Here is a 13,489-nt window from a genome sequence, read left to right on the forward strand (position 1 = left end):
ATTAGAGGGAAAACCCGCTGCTGTGGAGCTGAGGGATTATCCCCACTGGAAAGAAGGGCAAGTGAGAAACTAAATGATTTTTAAGGGAAGCAAAAGGGAACAGAGAAACCCAGGTAGCTGCAAGTACATCAGCATTAAGTGGAGTTTGTCAGATGGAAGATTCTAGAAGATATTTTACTGCAGGGCATGATTGTGTAGAGATTGGGCAAATTGTACAGATGACGGGGGTCTGATGGTAGAGGCAAGGGGAGCAGGACCCTGAGTGCAGGAGGAGAGGTGGCCACCTCGTCCTTCTCAGCAACAGGGAAGACAGACAGTTTGGGCACAGAAGGTGTTGGTCAGCTGGTTGAGTTGGTGTTGGGAGGATGATGTTCTCTTCCGGTTGCTTCTGTTCTCCCAGGGAGGGGAGGCTGTCAGCTGAGAGAGGGGATGCTGGAGGTTTGATTCTTGGAGCAAAGTCAGTGTCCAAGGACGGTGCCCATTTGAGTGTGTAAAGTGGGCCTGGTGAAGTCCACAGGCTGTTGGGCTCTTCAGTGTGGGCACAGAGCAGCTCCCGGATGGGCCGGGTCCTCGGTAGTGAGCTGCATTGCGGCGGGGCTGCAGATTGGCCGGTCAGCTGCGAGGAGAGTGCGGACGGTTGCGCTCAGCAGACACCGTGGTTTATGCCTGGGCTTTTGTGCTGCGCTCCGCTCGTCTGTGACATGTGGGTGTTCTGTTCTGTGAATGCGCTCTGCTCGAAATGCATTAGATATTTCCATGGTGTGGAGTTTTGTGGTGGTTGTGTAATAAATATTTAAAAACCCGTGCCCATTATTTTAACACCTAAAGAAGCTTGCATTTGCAAGCTGATTGCCACTCAGAATTCTAGGTTTGGGGGTGTGGAGGATAGGATCATGTGGAGTTTAAGCTGTAATGACTGTGAGTTCAGAATCTGACCGGATGTGTGTGAGTGGCTCCCTGGGTCCAGAGCGGACCGCGTGCTGGGACGATCTGAACCGCTCTGCTCCGCTGCTGTGGCACCTGCCGGGAAGTCGCGGCACCAAGTGGCCTTTGACAGCTGTCGGTGGGGGACGTGAGGCTGTGGGGAAGGTGCGGGCAGTGTGTGGGAGGCCCTCTCCCCGCTGCGAAGAGTGCGTCCTCCTGCCCTGCCTGCTTGCCCTTCAGCAATGATAGATGCTTCACGAGAGGGCGTTCTTGGTGCCAAGTGGGCATTTGTGTTTCCCAGAATGACCTGACTGGGGAACACTCGTGCATCATGCTGAAGACGCTGATGGAGGAGGATGAGGCTGACCGGGGAGCCTGGCTCCCGGCCTTTTGGAAAGGTAAATTGGATGGGAAGGGGGGCAGTGAGGTAACAGGCTGGGGGCCCCCCGACCTCTGACTGTGGTTGTATTCCACAGACTTCCGAAGGCGGTTCCTAGCCCTACTGTCCTATCAGTTCAGCACCTTCTCGCCTCCCCTGGCTCTGAACATCATTCAGAACAAGAACCTTGGGAAGCCAACACAGCCCGGTGAGCTGGGTGGACTGGCGCGGGGGGCTGGTGGGGGTTTGGTTTGTGGAAGGAGGAAGTGAGGTGAGGCGGAGTGTGGTGGGTCCAGGAGGAAGGCTGGCTTGGGAGTTGAGGGACAGATTCTAGGCCTGCATCTCCCACTGAGCTCCCCACTCCTCTCCACCCCGCCCCTCGTAGACCCTGCTCTGCCTTATGGGCACTGGTGCCCATAGTACCTTCCATCTTCATGACAAGACTTTGGGGAGGTGATTTGACTTCAGATGTCAAACAGGTCAAATAGGTAGTTAATTATGTACGTCCTGTGAACTAGGGTAACCAGCTCAGTTCTGAGGAGGCTCGGTCTCCTGTAAATAAGCACATGCACCCAACCTCATGTGGCTAACACATGGATAGTGCTTTGGACCTGTAAGTTCTGTTCGAATATTTAAAATATTAAAAAACAGATCATTAGTATTAACAGCTGTAGATTTTTTTTGTGTTGCTCATTATGTGTGTGTCGCTTTTTTTTCTATTACATTTTGATGGAAAAAATCTGTGTTCTTTGAACTGAGCAGACCATACACACTTTCTGTGAAGCTGGGTCCTGAGGAGAAGTGGGGAAGGACTGTTTCCTTGGTCTGATGTGTTGGTGCATGAAACTCTGAGCGAGGGTTGTGTGCCAACCGTCCCCACTCCCTGCGTGGCCTGGAGCCACCTCCCCTCTGCAGGAGGAAGGTCGGGGCTGCCCGGGGTGTGTGTTTTGTCGGTGGACAGGCGCTTTCAGGCGGCTCCTTTCCTACTCTGCTCTGGTTCAATCCCTGTGGAGGAGCAGCTGTCTGTGTGCCCCCCTCCCTGGGGGCCATCATGTGTGTTATCTTGCGAAGGCATCTGGCTGCCCTGACCTGTCTGGCTCTGTTCCATGTATAGCACTGAGCCGGGAGGAACTGGACGCCCTCTTCCTCTCCTATGACCTGAAGAGGCTGGAGATGTACTCCCGGAACATGGTGGACTATCATCTCATCATGGACCTGATCCCGGCCATCTCCCGGTTGTATTTCCTAAACCAGCTGGGGGACCTGTCCCTGTCTGCTGCCCAGTCGGTAGGTTATGTGTTGCTTGTGTGATGGGCCATGGCTTGGATGCTTTGATGTGATTTTGTGCACGTAATTGCTTGCGGTTCTGATAGGTGGGTAGTGTTCTCTCCATTTTACAGGTAGGGACACTTGGACTCTGCTCAGTGATGTGGAAGAGCTGTGGTCTGATCCCACACTCTCCCCACCCGCCACACTGCCTTGATTCTCACTGTAACTTAGCAGAAGTTAGGGGTACCCTGAAATTCTAATGCAGCCCGGAAGCAGCTCTTGTCAAGATAATTAGTTTGAGGATTTCAGGAAGGGGGAACATTTCTTGGTGGTTTCAGTAACGGGATGAAAGAGAAGATGCCAGAATCGACCGTGCCAGTTGATACTTGATACCAGATAACTGTGGTCAAGAGAGAGTGGTTCCGATGCCATTTTGATGGGCAAGGGCCTGTCCCGGTGGCCACTTCAACAGATTTTCCATCCTCCAGGCTCTTCTCTTGGGAATTGGCCTACAGCATAAGTCTGTGGACCAGCTGGAAAAGGAGATTGAGCTGCCCTCTGGCCAGTTGATGGGACTTTTCAACCGGATCATCCGCAAAGTCGTCAAGGTACTATCAGCCCAGGTCAAGGTTTGGGTCTGTTTCAAATAATTTAACAAGCTCACTCCTAGCCTTAAGATAAATAGATGTTAGTTAACATTTGGCTGTGTTTGAGTGTGCTGCGCACACACACACGAAGACCTAGGGGGCAGGGCTTCAGTTGTGTCTGTGGTGTCCCATTGCATGTGTGTGCTTTGTAGTACGTGAAGTGGGTGCTAAGTGACCCGCAGCCGAGGGGCTGGGTCTCTTCTGCGGCTTCATCTTCCGCCCCCGGCCCTTGTCTTGCAGCTGTTCAGTGAGGTGCAGGAACGGGCCATTGAGGAGCAGATGGTGGCCGTGAAGGACGTGGTTATGGAGCCCACGATGAAGACCCTGAGTGATGACCTGGTACGCTCCCGCTGCAGGCCTGGCCCTGGGGCCGTACACCCTGTCCCCTGGAGGAGGCGTGCTTCGCCCTGACCCGGTGGTGGCGCTCTGTAGGTGGGAGCGAGCGCTGGCTCCCAGCACCTCCCTGCCCCGCGTGTGCTCCGGCTCTCCCTCCTCGACGAGCATGTCCCACTGCACGTGTGCACACCGTCCGGCAGCTGCTGCCGACAACTTCCCGATTGTCCTTTTAGACTTTTCCAAACGCACATTTTATAGTCCTGCATCTGGTGGCGGAGCTGTGTGCTCCTCCCCGGGATACTCTTGCCCCTTCACCTTTTTCTGTGCTTCGTCCTCTGCTTGCCCCTGACTTACTCTGTCTCTCGGGCTTGGACTGCAGGATGAAGCAGCAAAGGAATTCCAGGAGAAACACGAGAAAGAAGTGGGGAAGCTGAAGAACATGGATCTCTCTCAGTAAGGCCCCTGCGGGGCTGGTGGGGAGTGAAGGCTCTGCCTGGGCTGTGAGGACCCTCACGCCTGTGTGCAGGCCTCTTCTGATCCCCCTCCGGGCGCCCTGGCATCTGTTGCAGGGCACTCTTTTAGAAGCACTCAGTTAAATTAAACTTCCTCCTTCACTATTTGCAGAATTTTGGAGGGTTTTTCCCTGAGGTGCCTTGGGAGGAGGATGCTGAGTGAGGAGCATCCACTTTCAGTGGCCATGCTACTGCCTGAGGCACAAGACTCCTTTCTCTGGTACCCTCTGCGCACTAGGACTCCCGGTCCCCTTGGAGCTTCAGCCTTCCAGCTGTTGTCCGCTCTGTGGACTGATGGGAATAATGACTCTAGAATTAGTGGCTTCTGAGCCCTCTGACCTGCAGCCCCGTGGCTGAGGCGGCTGTGCCCTCCACTTTGAGCTCTCAGGACCTCGACCTGCCAGCACTGCTAGATCCCAAGGAGATGGGGCAGGGAGGCCTGATCCCGGGGCCTGTGAGCACATGCCTGAGGGCGGGAGTGAACGGGCAACTGTGGGGCGACCGGAGGCCCCCGACTCCTGCAGGCCTGCTCCTCGGGCGGAGCCCGTCTCCTGGAGCTCGGCTCTGGCGTTCCCTTGCCGTCTGTCCACACCGATGCAGCTCTCCTGGCTTCGTGGCAGTGTGTTTCTGGAGAGAACGTGTAGCTGTCGTCTTGCAAGCAGTCCCTTCTTGTAGGCAGGCTTTGAGTTTTGTTTTTTTGTGTTTTTGTTTTTTAAAGATACATAATCCGTGGGGATGATGAGGAATGGAATGAAGTCTTGAACAAAGCGGGACAGAATGCCTCCATCGTCAGCCTGAAGAGGTGAGGAGGGCCCCGTGGGCCCGGACGGGAGGCTTTCTGGTTTCTGTGCTTCTCTGGTGACTCACTAGGAAAGAAAGCTTTGAGGGACAAACCCCTTCTCCTTCCTCAGAGGGTTGCTGCTTCGGAATACTGTCTCTGACAGACGGGGCGGGGCCACGGGGCCGCTGTGGCCTCAGTGTGGTGTCCCGTCACCCTCGGAACAACAGCGGTGGCTCTTTTATTACCAGCGCTGCTTTCAAGGTGAAGTGACTGAGGCCGCGGGGTGTTCAGTAACTTCCGGAAAAGCATCCAACCAGTGAGAGGCGGAGCCGGGCTGGGGCCCAAGCGTGGCCACTGCCAGGCTGGAGTGTGACCTCCCACATTTCTTGCTCCTCGCGCTGATGGTTCTCCTAGTCTCCGGCCTTCAATTTCTTCAGCCTCCTAAAAATCGAGGGCGCCCCCTAAGGGCTTTTGTTTATGTGGGTTGTATTTATCGTTATTTCCCACATTAGAAACGAGAAACCGAGAAAAACCACTCATCCAAATTAATAGTCATGGACTCTCTATTTTGTTGTTTTAAAGATTCTTGGCCACAAAAATCTTAGGGTGTCACTGTGTTACGTTTTTTGCAAATCAGTACTGTTTGGCTTAATAGAAGGCAGCTGGCTCATCTGTGCCCACATTCGGTCTGGTGCCACTGGAAGAGAACAAAAGTGAAAGGCAAACATATTTATGTCGTTATGAAAATAATTTCTACCTTGGGGCCCACCTGGAATGGAATGGTCTGGGGGATCTCAGGAGTCCCTGAACTCTGCTTTGAAAACCTTCCTCTCCAGCTGCTTCTCTGCAGAGAGGGGAGTATTTGTAGATAATGGCTTCTTGGGCCAGAACCTTCCTCAGAGTTCCGTTGGGAGGAGAATGAGGTGTCCCCTGCTCTGGGCCTCAGAGATAAACTTCCACATCTGGTTTGGGGTTAGTAGGAAGGTGAGTTCTTGGCATTGCCAGAGGACAGGATCCCTTAGAGGATTTATCTGGAAAGCCAAGTCTTGCAACTCTAGGAACTGTAGATCCTGTCTCCTGCAGTCTCTGTAAGTTACTCTGGTATATTGAAGGTTCCAGCATTGGTGCCAGCCTCACTTCCCAGATGCTCTCCGATGTGGCCCAAGAGCCTGCTGTCTGTGGGTCCTAGTTTCTGGTTTGGACAGTACGGCAGATGCAGCCCAATGCCCGTGATGGCCCCGGCCTCGAACATGGGGCTTTTGACTGGAACAAAAGGCCGTGGCATGTGCTTGGTGTGGGTGCAGTTGGTTCCCAGCTCCTCCAAGCTTGGCTCGCCCTGCCATTTGTTCGGCTGTCACTGCTGGTGAGGGGCCTCCCGAGTTCCCTGACTTTTGTGGTAGTTGGTGCTTTCAGGGCTCCGAGGAAATTGCCCTCTTGGAGGTACACACACTGCTCTCTATCGTCATATCCTTTGAGGCCTTGCTCCCCCAGCCTCAGGTCAGGTCATTCAGGTGATGTTAGTGGTCTGTGGATGCTCTCCGCCTGGGGGGGGGTGCTTGTGCCCAGGGCAGCAGGCCGCTGAAGAGGAGCTGTAGCCTGTAAGCGGGAAGGAAGGTGGCCATTTGCTGAACGGCAGCACTACCAGGCTGGCCAGCTGGAACGTAACCTGACTTACTACTCCTGGGGTTTCCCTCTCATTTAGGAAAACTAAAATAATGCCACATTGGAAAGTATTATCAGGGTTTCCTGGGAGTTTCCTTGGGATCATCGGGATAGTACATCTGCTTTCCAGGGTAATCCTGAGTGGTGAGTGCTGGGAGGGAATCTTCCTTGGGACGCCTTAGATTTTTCTTGAGGCTTTGGGAGAGGCGCATGAGCAGTACTCCAAAGAGAACTCCAATTTCAGATGTTAAGGCAGAGATTGTTGCTGGGTCTGAGGAAGAGCCGGCCAGGGCAGGAACTGGGTCGGCACGGCCCCCCAGCCCATCGCCTGGCTTGCAGATAGGCTTGCGGAGAACGTCTGTGTCTAATGTCATTCATGTTTCGGGCGGTGGAGACCCTTTCAGACCAAGCAAAGCAGCCTGAAAGATGGTACAGATCTGTGCATATTTCATTTTCTTCCTCTTTCTACTCATGGTTTGTTTTCTCCCCCCTCCAGTGACAAGAAAAGGAAGCTAGAAGCCAAACAACCCAAAGAGAACAAAAAGCTGAAGAAAAACAGAGACATGAAGAACAAAAAGGATCTGAAACTGAAGCGGAAGAAATAGCGTGGGCATTGGTGGCTGACGCGTAAGGAGGTCCCCCCGACTCCCTGGGCTGTCCCTGGCCGGACTGGGCCGCTGCCTGGATTGTTAAAAGCCGCAAGAGTCCCCATGAGAGCCGGAAGCTGGCCGGGAATTCCATCTTTGGGCTGAGTTTGGCTTAGGGCAACGTCACTATGTGGACTGCCGGCTCACTTGGAACTCGATGGCTGGGCAGACCTCTGGCGCTGCCAAGGGCCTGTCTCCCCTCCTACAGCAGGCCTTTTCCCTCCGGAAGTTCCTATTTTTGCTCTGGGCCCAGCTGTTTTAGCTCCTCGCACATGTAGGAGCCACACTGACTCTGGTCCTTTCTTAGGCGTCAAACACAGCTTTCTGGTGATGCCCAGGAGGCACCGGTGCAGCCCTGGGCCTCTCGTCGTGGCCTTGTCTGCACACCGTGAGGCCTAGAGCAGCAGAACTCTGGTCCCTGTTCGTGCCCTGGGGTTTGCCATAAACCCTGCCACTCCAGGCTCCATAGGCTTGCTGCTGCCCCCTGTCCCAGAAAAGCCTGAGCTCTTAGGCTTGAGTCCCCCCCCCAATCTGTTATTTCATCTATTTGGAAAAAAAAAAATGTTGAGCAAGACCCTTTTGCTAGCACGGGTGAGGGAGAGAGAATCTATTTTTAATAAATAACAAGCTGGAAAGACCAACTGCCTCTGGGTGCTCATTGGCTCCACGTAGGTGGAAGTTGCCCCTCGCCCTGTTGCTTCTGGTGGGTCCTGGCTGCCTTGTAGACTTCAGAAAGTGGTGCCAAGGCCAAGGGTGGGCAGTGGCCAGGGCTTCCCAACCCAGAAGCCTGGGGGAGACATGGCCGGCACCACCTGCGTGCGCTGTGGTCCTTCGGAGGGACGTGCTGTGGCTCCTGGGAGCTAGCTAGCTGTGCTTTTCCTCCTGAGCTCCTGTCAAGGTCGTCCCGTTCCTTCCCTCTGTTGGGGACAGAAATTATATGGTGGCTTCACACATACTCTGGAGTGTCTGATGGTAGCCTTTCCTGGTTCCAAACCCAGTACTGTGGTGCTGAAACCTTGACCCTGAAGGTCCTCTGCTGGTTTCTGATCCCTGCCCCTGAGTACGTGACAAGCTCAAGGTGGAAGTCCGCTCGGCTGTGCCCTCGTTCTGGTCACGCACGTGAGCTGATGGCGGCTCCCCAGCAGTCTTCAGCTTCCATGCTTGCTCTTCTTTTTATCTGGAAAATTCACACAGAGGCCTTAGTTACTGATCTTCCTTGGTTTTTCACAGAATTTAAAAGGTCTTCTGTTGAGTCCAAAGACCCTTTTCTCAGCCATGATGTGTCCTCCAGGTTCCTAGAAGTCTAACTCCCGGCAGGGAAGGAAGGGGAGCTTCTGGACCAAAGAGGCTTAAATGCACACCACCCCGGACTCGCTGCCGCAGTGAGGAGGACAAATTCCCTGGACTAGGGACACCCCTGCACCCGGTCTGCACAGGCCTAGGGGCTGTGCGTCTCCTGGATCTGCAGGTTCCCGCCCGCAGACTCCATTAGGTCTGCAGGAAAGTTTGCTGAGAGGGGCAGCGAGAATAATTTTTGATTCACTTTTTTCAACTGAGTGCCTGAGCCTGTCTTTCAAAGAGGATTCTCTTAGGAGAGAGGCTTTAAGCAAAGTCAGAATCCTGGATGGTCCGAGCTGGATGACTTCTTCAAAACCGTGGGGCCCAGAGCGGCTGAGCCCTCGTGCAGCCTCTCCAGCCCTGAAGCCTGGCTTGTGCTCCGCTCCAGGGTGCAGGGAGAGGTGCCCTGGAGCCAGACCTCCTGGCTCTGCCCCGGGTCTCACTGTGGCCTTGGGCATGCCCCTTACCTGTGCCCGTGGTCCGGGCGCACGGCCGGGAGATGGAAGTGGTAGTGATCCCTCCCACCTCCTGGGCCCTTGTGAGGAGTGAGAGGAGTTGGGTGTGAAGAGCGGACAGTGGTGCCTGATGTCCGGCAAGTGTTCCAGAAGTCTCAGTCACGTGGCCTGCTTCTGCATAACCAGAGGAGCTGCTCGGTGACTCACGAGCGCTAAGCCTTCGTCAGACGGGCTTTGTCGAACACCGCGACCCAAGCTGAAGAGCCCCACTTGGGCAGCAAGGAGACACACCCTGGGGGCAGACCTGTCACCCTGGGGGCAGACCCGTCGGGGCAAGGTGGTTCCTCAATGCGCTGAGACCTGAGGCTGTCTGCCCGTCTGGCACAGACGAAGCGAACATTTCTCCTACCGCGTGCAGTCGCGGCCCTTTTACTCACAAAGCGTATGTTCCCAAACAGGCCTCTGCCCTTCAGGGTGGTGATCTTGGGTTCTCCTCCAAACTTGAAAAAGCACACCTCCCCAGACCTCGCCATCTGGCCCCCAGACAGTGACATCTGTATGGCTTGGCTGTCTCGGGGAAGGTTGGTGGGAGATGAATGCAGGCAGGCAGGCTGTGAGCGCCGGCACCGGACGCCACGGGGCTCAAGGAGCTGAACAAAGATTCCCAAGTGCTCTCTGTCCCCCGAGCCCCCGAGCCCCCGAGCCCCCGAGCCGGGAGCGGGCTCCTGCCGGCCTGCTTCGGTGCTTCCATGTGCAACTGGCCCCGCAGCCCTGGGGAGTCTGGGGGGACCAGGGGGTGGGCACAGAGGGGACTCAAGGGGGAACGTGGTGTGGATGGCGTGGGCTGTTGCAGCTGAGCGCTTCTCTGTGGTCCCGGCCTCCTGGCCTCTGGCTGGCACTGGGGAACCAGCAGGGGGCAAAGGAAGGGGGGGGCAGGAGCCCTGGGGCCCCTCCTGCCTGGAGGCCCAGCTCCCTTGAAAGATTCTGATTTTTTCTATTTTTAAAGTAGGCTCCACGGCCGGCCACACAAGGCTTGAACTCATGACCCTGAGATCAAGCCCTGGCTGGATCGAGTGGGACAGATCGAGTGGGACGCCTACTGACTGAGCCACCCAGGCCCCTCGGGCGGGAGGTGCTTTCTCAGTGTGCTGCTCACGCAGGCTCACGTCCTGTCCCTCGCGCTGCCCCCGGAGGGAGGACCCCCGAGCTCCCTAGGTACTTGGCCGAGGTGTGTCGGGGGTGGGGGGGCAGGAGGGGAGGACGGACTTGTGACCCAGACCCCTGACGGGCCCACTGCGGAGGGCCAGGCTGGGTGGGGACAGCCCCTGACCCTCCCTCAGGGGCCTCTGCCCAGGGCGCCAAGGGGTGCGCCTCCTTCCTGTAGCCCCCAGAGGGCGCCGTGTGTCCACGCAGGCCTTCTCCCCGGGGCCAGGGTCCCGACAGCAGCTGGTCATTGGGCCTCTCCCGGACTGACCCCAGTGACGCCCCAAGGCCTTTAAGCGGCCCCCGGCTTCCGAGTTCTGGCCTATGGGGTCCTGAACCACAGCCACCGGTCCGGTGTTCCCAGGGAGCTTTGGCGCTGCGCTTCCTGCCTCAGCACGCATTTCATTTTTTTTTTTAAAGATTTATTCATTTATTTATGATAGACATATATAGAGAGAGGTAGAGATACAGGCAGAGGGAGAAGCAGGCTCCATGCCGGGAGCCCGACGTGGGACTCGATCTTGGGACTCCAGGATCGCACCCTGGGCCGAAGGCAGGCGCTAAACCACTAAGCCACCCAGGGACACCCCTCAGCATGCATTTCAGAGAAATTTTATTCCTGCCTGGACTTTGTACCTAAAACAAACTACAGCCCAGAGTCACCAGTTCCCTGTCCTCCTCCGTTCACAGGTGGCACAGACCAGCTCGGGCTTGGCTGGGCCCCAGGCAGCAGCCACCGAGGGACAGGCGAGAAGGCCCTGCCTCCACCTGGCCGCCACACAGGTTTGGACGTCGCAGGGGCTTGCAGGTGACCATCAACCCCACTGGCAGTTCCCATGCGGGGGCCACAGGGGTGGCCGGGGCTCAGGGAGGATGGGAAACGCTCGCGACGGCGTCCTTAGGCCTGGCAGCGGCCTCCGTCCCCACACCCCCCTCCGTCCTCATGACGGCACCGTAAGCGCTCACCACGGAGGGTTTTGTCGTCGGCCACCTTGTTTGGCAGAAGAGAAAACCAGGGCCCAGCGAGGGGCGGCTCCAGGCTCAGGGGGTGGGTGAGGCGAGGGGGCGGGAAGCCACCCCCCAGCCCCCCAGCCCCCCAGCCCGAGGCCGGAGCCCAAGGAGCCCGGAATTAGCTCCGAGCAGCCTCGGGCAGGAGTGACGGGCCAAGGTCGCTGTTAACAAGTGTTTATTGTTAATAAAACCATGGTACATTTACAGTAAGTGACAACGTATAGTTACAGTATCGTACAATATTACAGCAATAAAATACCGCCTATCCTTTGTACATCCACCTCAAGCAGCTAGTCTCAAAAATATTTTCCAAGGTTGCAAGCCCCGGGGGCTTTTCAAGGTAACCAAAGTGACACCTCCTGACGGGCCCAGGGCTCTGCTCTTGGGGAATAAATAGTTTCTAAGGTGCAGCCAGACGGCCCGGAGAGCTACGCCCAGAGCAAGCTGTCTGTGCTGCTCCCCCGGTGTCTGGTCCATAAATACGACAAGCGGCCCGCCTGACGCTGCGTCTCCACCTTGGCAAGCCTGGAGCCAGCAGCAGGCCTGCGGCAGCAGGAGAGAGTCCACAGCAGGTCCTTTCCTCCCACCGCCCCCCTTTATGCCCCCACGACCTGCAGTCCCAATGAGGGGCGCCCCCCTCTCTAGTCCAAGGGAAAGGACTTTCCCTTGAGGGACCCAGCCAGGGGCACACCGAGGGCGCTGCTTCCTGAGCCCACAGAGGCAGCCTAGCTCTAGGCTTGGGGTTTCAGAATGGGCCCCCAAGGCAGCAGCAACGAAAGCTGAGGCCACCAGACTCGCCCACTGTACCCTGTGTGCCCCCAAGCCTCCCCGGGCTTAGCCTGGATGTCTGAGGGCATCAGCTGGGGACCTGCCTTCTCGCACTAATGGAGCGGGTGCGTGGGTCCCCCAAGGAGGGGCTCTGGGGCCTGGATGCCAAAGGAAATAGGGCCCTCTGTGACCCTCTGGGTAGGATCTTCGGGGCCCCTGGAGGCTCACATCACACGTGGGAAGGCACAGCCTTGAGGAAATTCAGGGATCCTGGCAGCCTTTCTGGCGGGACCTTGAGGGAACAATACCAGCTTCTGCAAGAAGTGGCCCGGGGTCCAGCGTGTAGGTTCCCTACATTCATCAGGTCGCCTGTACCCCCAGGGCCCCAGCTGAGACGGCCTGAGCTTAGGGAGGCCTGGGGATTGGGGGTGGCCAGAGCCTGGAAGGCATGGTCAGAAGCTTTTTCAAGCAGGGGTGCATCAGGATCAGCCGTAGACATCCAGGGGAAGAAGTGGCACACGAGGGTGAGTATGCGGTGGCCCTCAAGGTGCAAACTATGGGGGGTGGGGGCGGGGGAAGGGCCACCCTTTGGCCTTGTCTGCTGATCACTAGTGAAGTAAAGAGCTCTGGGGGCAGAGGGGTTGAAGGTGGGGCTGCCCGGTGATGGGAGGGCTCAGAGCCCATCTACCTGCCCAAGGACAGACATCAGAGAGGGCAACGGAGTCCCAGGAGCCTGGCTCCAGGGAGGCCTACAGCCAGGGCCCCCACCCATCCCGGGGGCCCCCGACCCATCCGCGGGGGCTCGGGCTACGGACTTATCAGATGCTCCCAGCCTTTCACCCCCCGGCCCAGAGGGGGCTGGGCGTGCCGGGCTGCCGTGTGCCCCCTCAGACCCGGGACGTGATGTAGACGGAGTGCACACGCTCGGCCAGGGTGCTCTGCAGGTCCTGCAGCGGGTCCAGGCCCTGCACCTTGCTGTTGCGGCCGTAGATGAGCTGCCGGAAGGAGTCCTGCTCCAGCAGTGCCTTCATGTGCTTGAGGAAGAAGCCTTCACAGAACAGGGCCAGTTCGGGGGCGTTGTGGATCTGCAGGGGCCAGGGGTGGGTGAGAGCACCACAGCCTCGTCCTTTCCCCCCCCTCCCCCCCCCCCCCCCGGATCTGGATTCCTCCAGACGGGACGACTGTTCACCAGGAACATCACCGTTCTCGGCTCCGTCACCTTCCCTGCCTCCCCCCACCGCTGCCCTAACAGAAGGGCAGGCACCCCGGGGTGGGGGGGGCTCCCTGACCACTGCCGGGGACCACCTGGGGACCTGGAGCCCGTTCACCGGGGTGCTCAGTAACTGGCTCCACAACTACCGGGTGCGGCTCCGGGCCAGGTCCCCACTACGGGCTCCTACAGCACAAGTTCTACTTTGGGGGAGACCAGAAGCCAGAGAACCACTAAGGGGAGGGCAGCCAGCGGCATGTGCTGGGAGGAGGGCAGGTGAGCCCCCTCACGTGGGGCTGTGAGGAGCTCGGAAAGGTGCTTTCCTGGAGGGAGGGGATGGCTGTCAC

At 57.3% G+C, this 13,489-nt stretch overlaps 2 protein-coding genes across 9 annotated transcripts in view; one reads left to right on the plus strand and one right to left on the minus strand.

Moving 5' to 3' along the window:
• The window catches only part of NAT10 (N-acetyltransferase 10), a 37,928-nt gene extending 30,130 nt beyond the window's left edge, over positions 1-7,798 (plus strand). For all 5 annotated transcript variants that reach the window (XM_072791089.1, XM_072791092.1, XM_072791090.1 and 2 more), the window contains 8 exons: positions 1,226-1,322; positions 1,401-1,511; positions 2,418-2,590; positions 3,061-3,180; positions 3,460-3,558; positions 3,935-4,008; positions 4,786-4,869; positions 7,007-7,798. In XM_072791089.1, coding sequence (XP_072647190.1) covers positions 1,226-1,322; positions 1,401-1,511; positions 2,418-2,590; positions 3,061-3,180; positions 3,460-3,558; positions 3,935-4,008; positions 4,786-4,869; positions 7,007-7,115 — 867 coding nt within the window. In that variant the 3' untranslated portion in view covers positions 7,116-7,798. The remainder of the gene's footprint in view (positions 1-1,225; positions 1,323-1,400; positions 1,512-2,417; positions 2,591-3,060; positions 3,181-3,459; positions 3,559-3,934; positions 4,009-4,785; positions 4,870-7,006) is intronic.
• A 3,524-nt stretch (positions 7,799-11,322) lies between these two features.
• The window catches only part of ABTB2 (ankyrin repeat and BTB domain containing 2), a 167,284-nt gene continuing 165,117 nt past the window's right edge, over positions 11,323-13,489 (minus strand). For all 4 annotated transcript variants that reach the window (XM_072791095.1, XM_072791094.1, XM_072791097.1 and 1 more), the window contains one exon: positions 11,323-13,017. In XM_072791095.1, the coding sequence (XP_072647196.1) occupies positions 12,820-13,017 (198 nt within the window). In that variant the 3' untranslated portion in view covers positions 11,323-12,819. The remainder of the gene's footprint in view (positions 13,018-13,489) is intronic.

This window comes from Canis lupus, chromosome 21 (assembly GCF_048164855.1).
Source record: "Canis lupus baileyi chromosome 21, mCanLup2.hap1, whole genome shotgun sequence".
In the NCBI taxonomy this organism is placed as follows: Eukaryota; Metazoa; Chordata; class Mammalia; order Carnivora; family Canidae; genus Canis; species Canis lupus.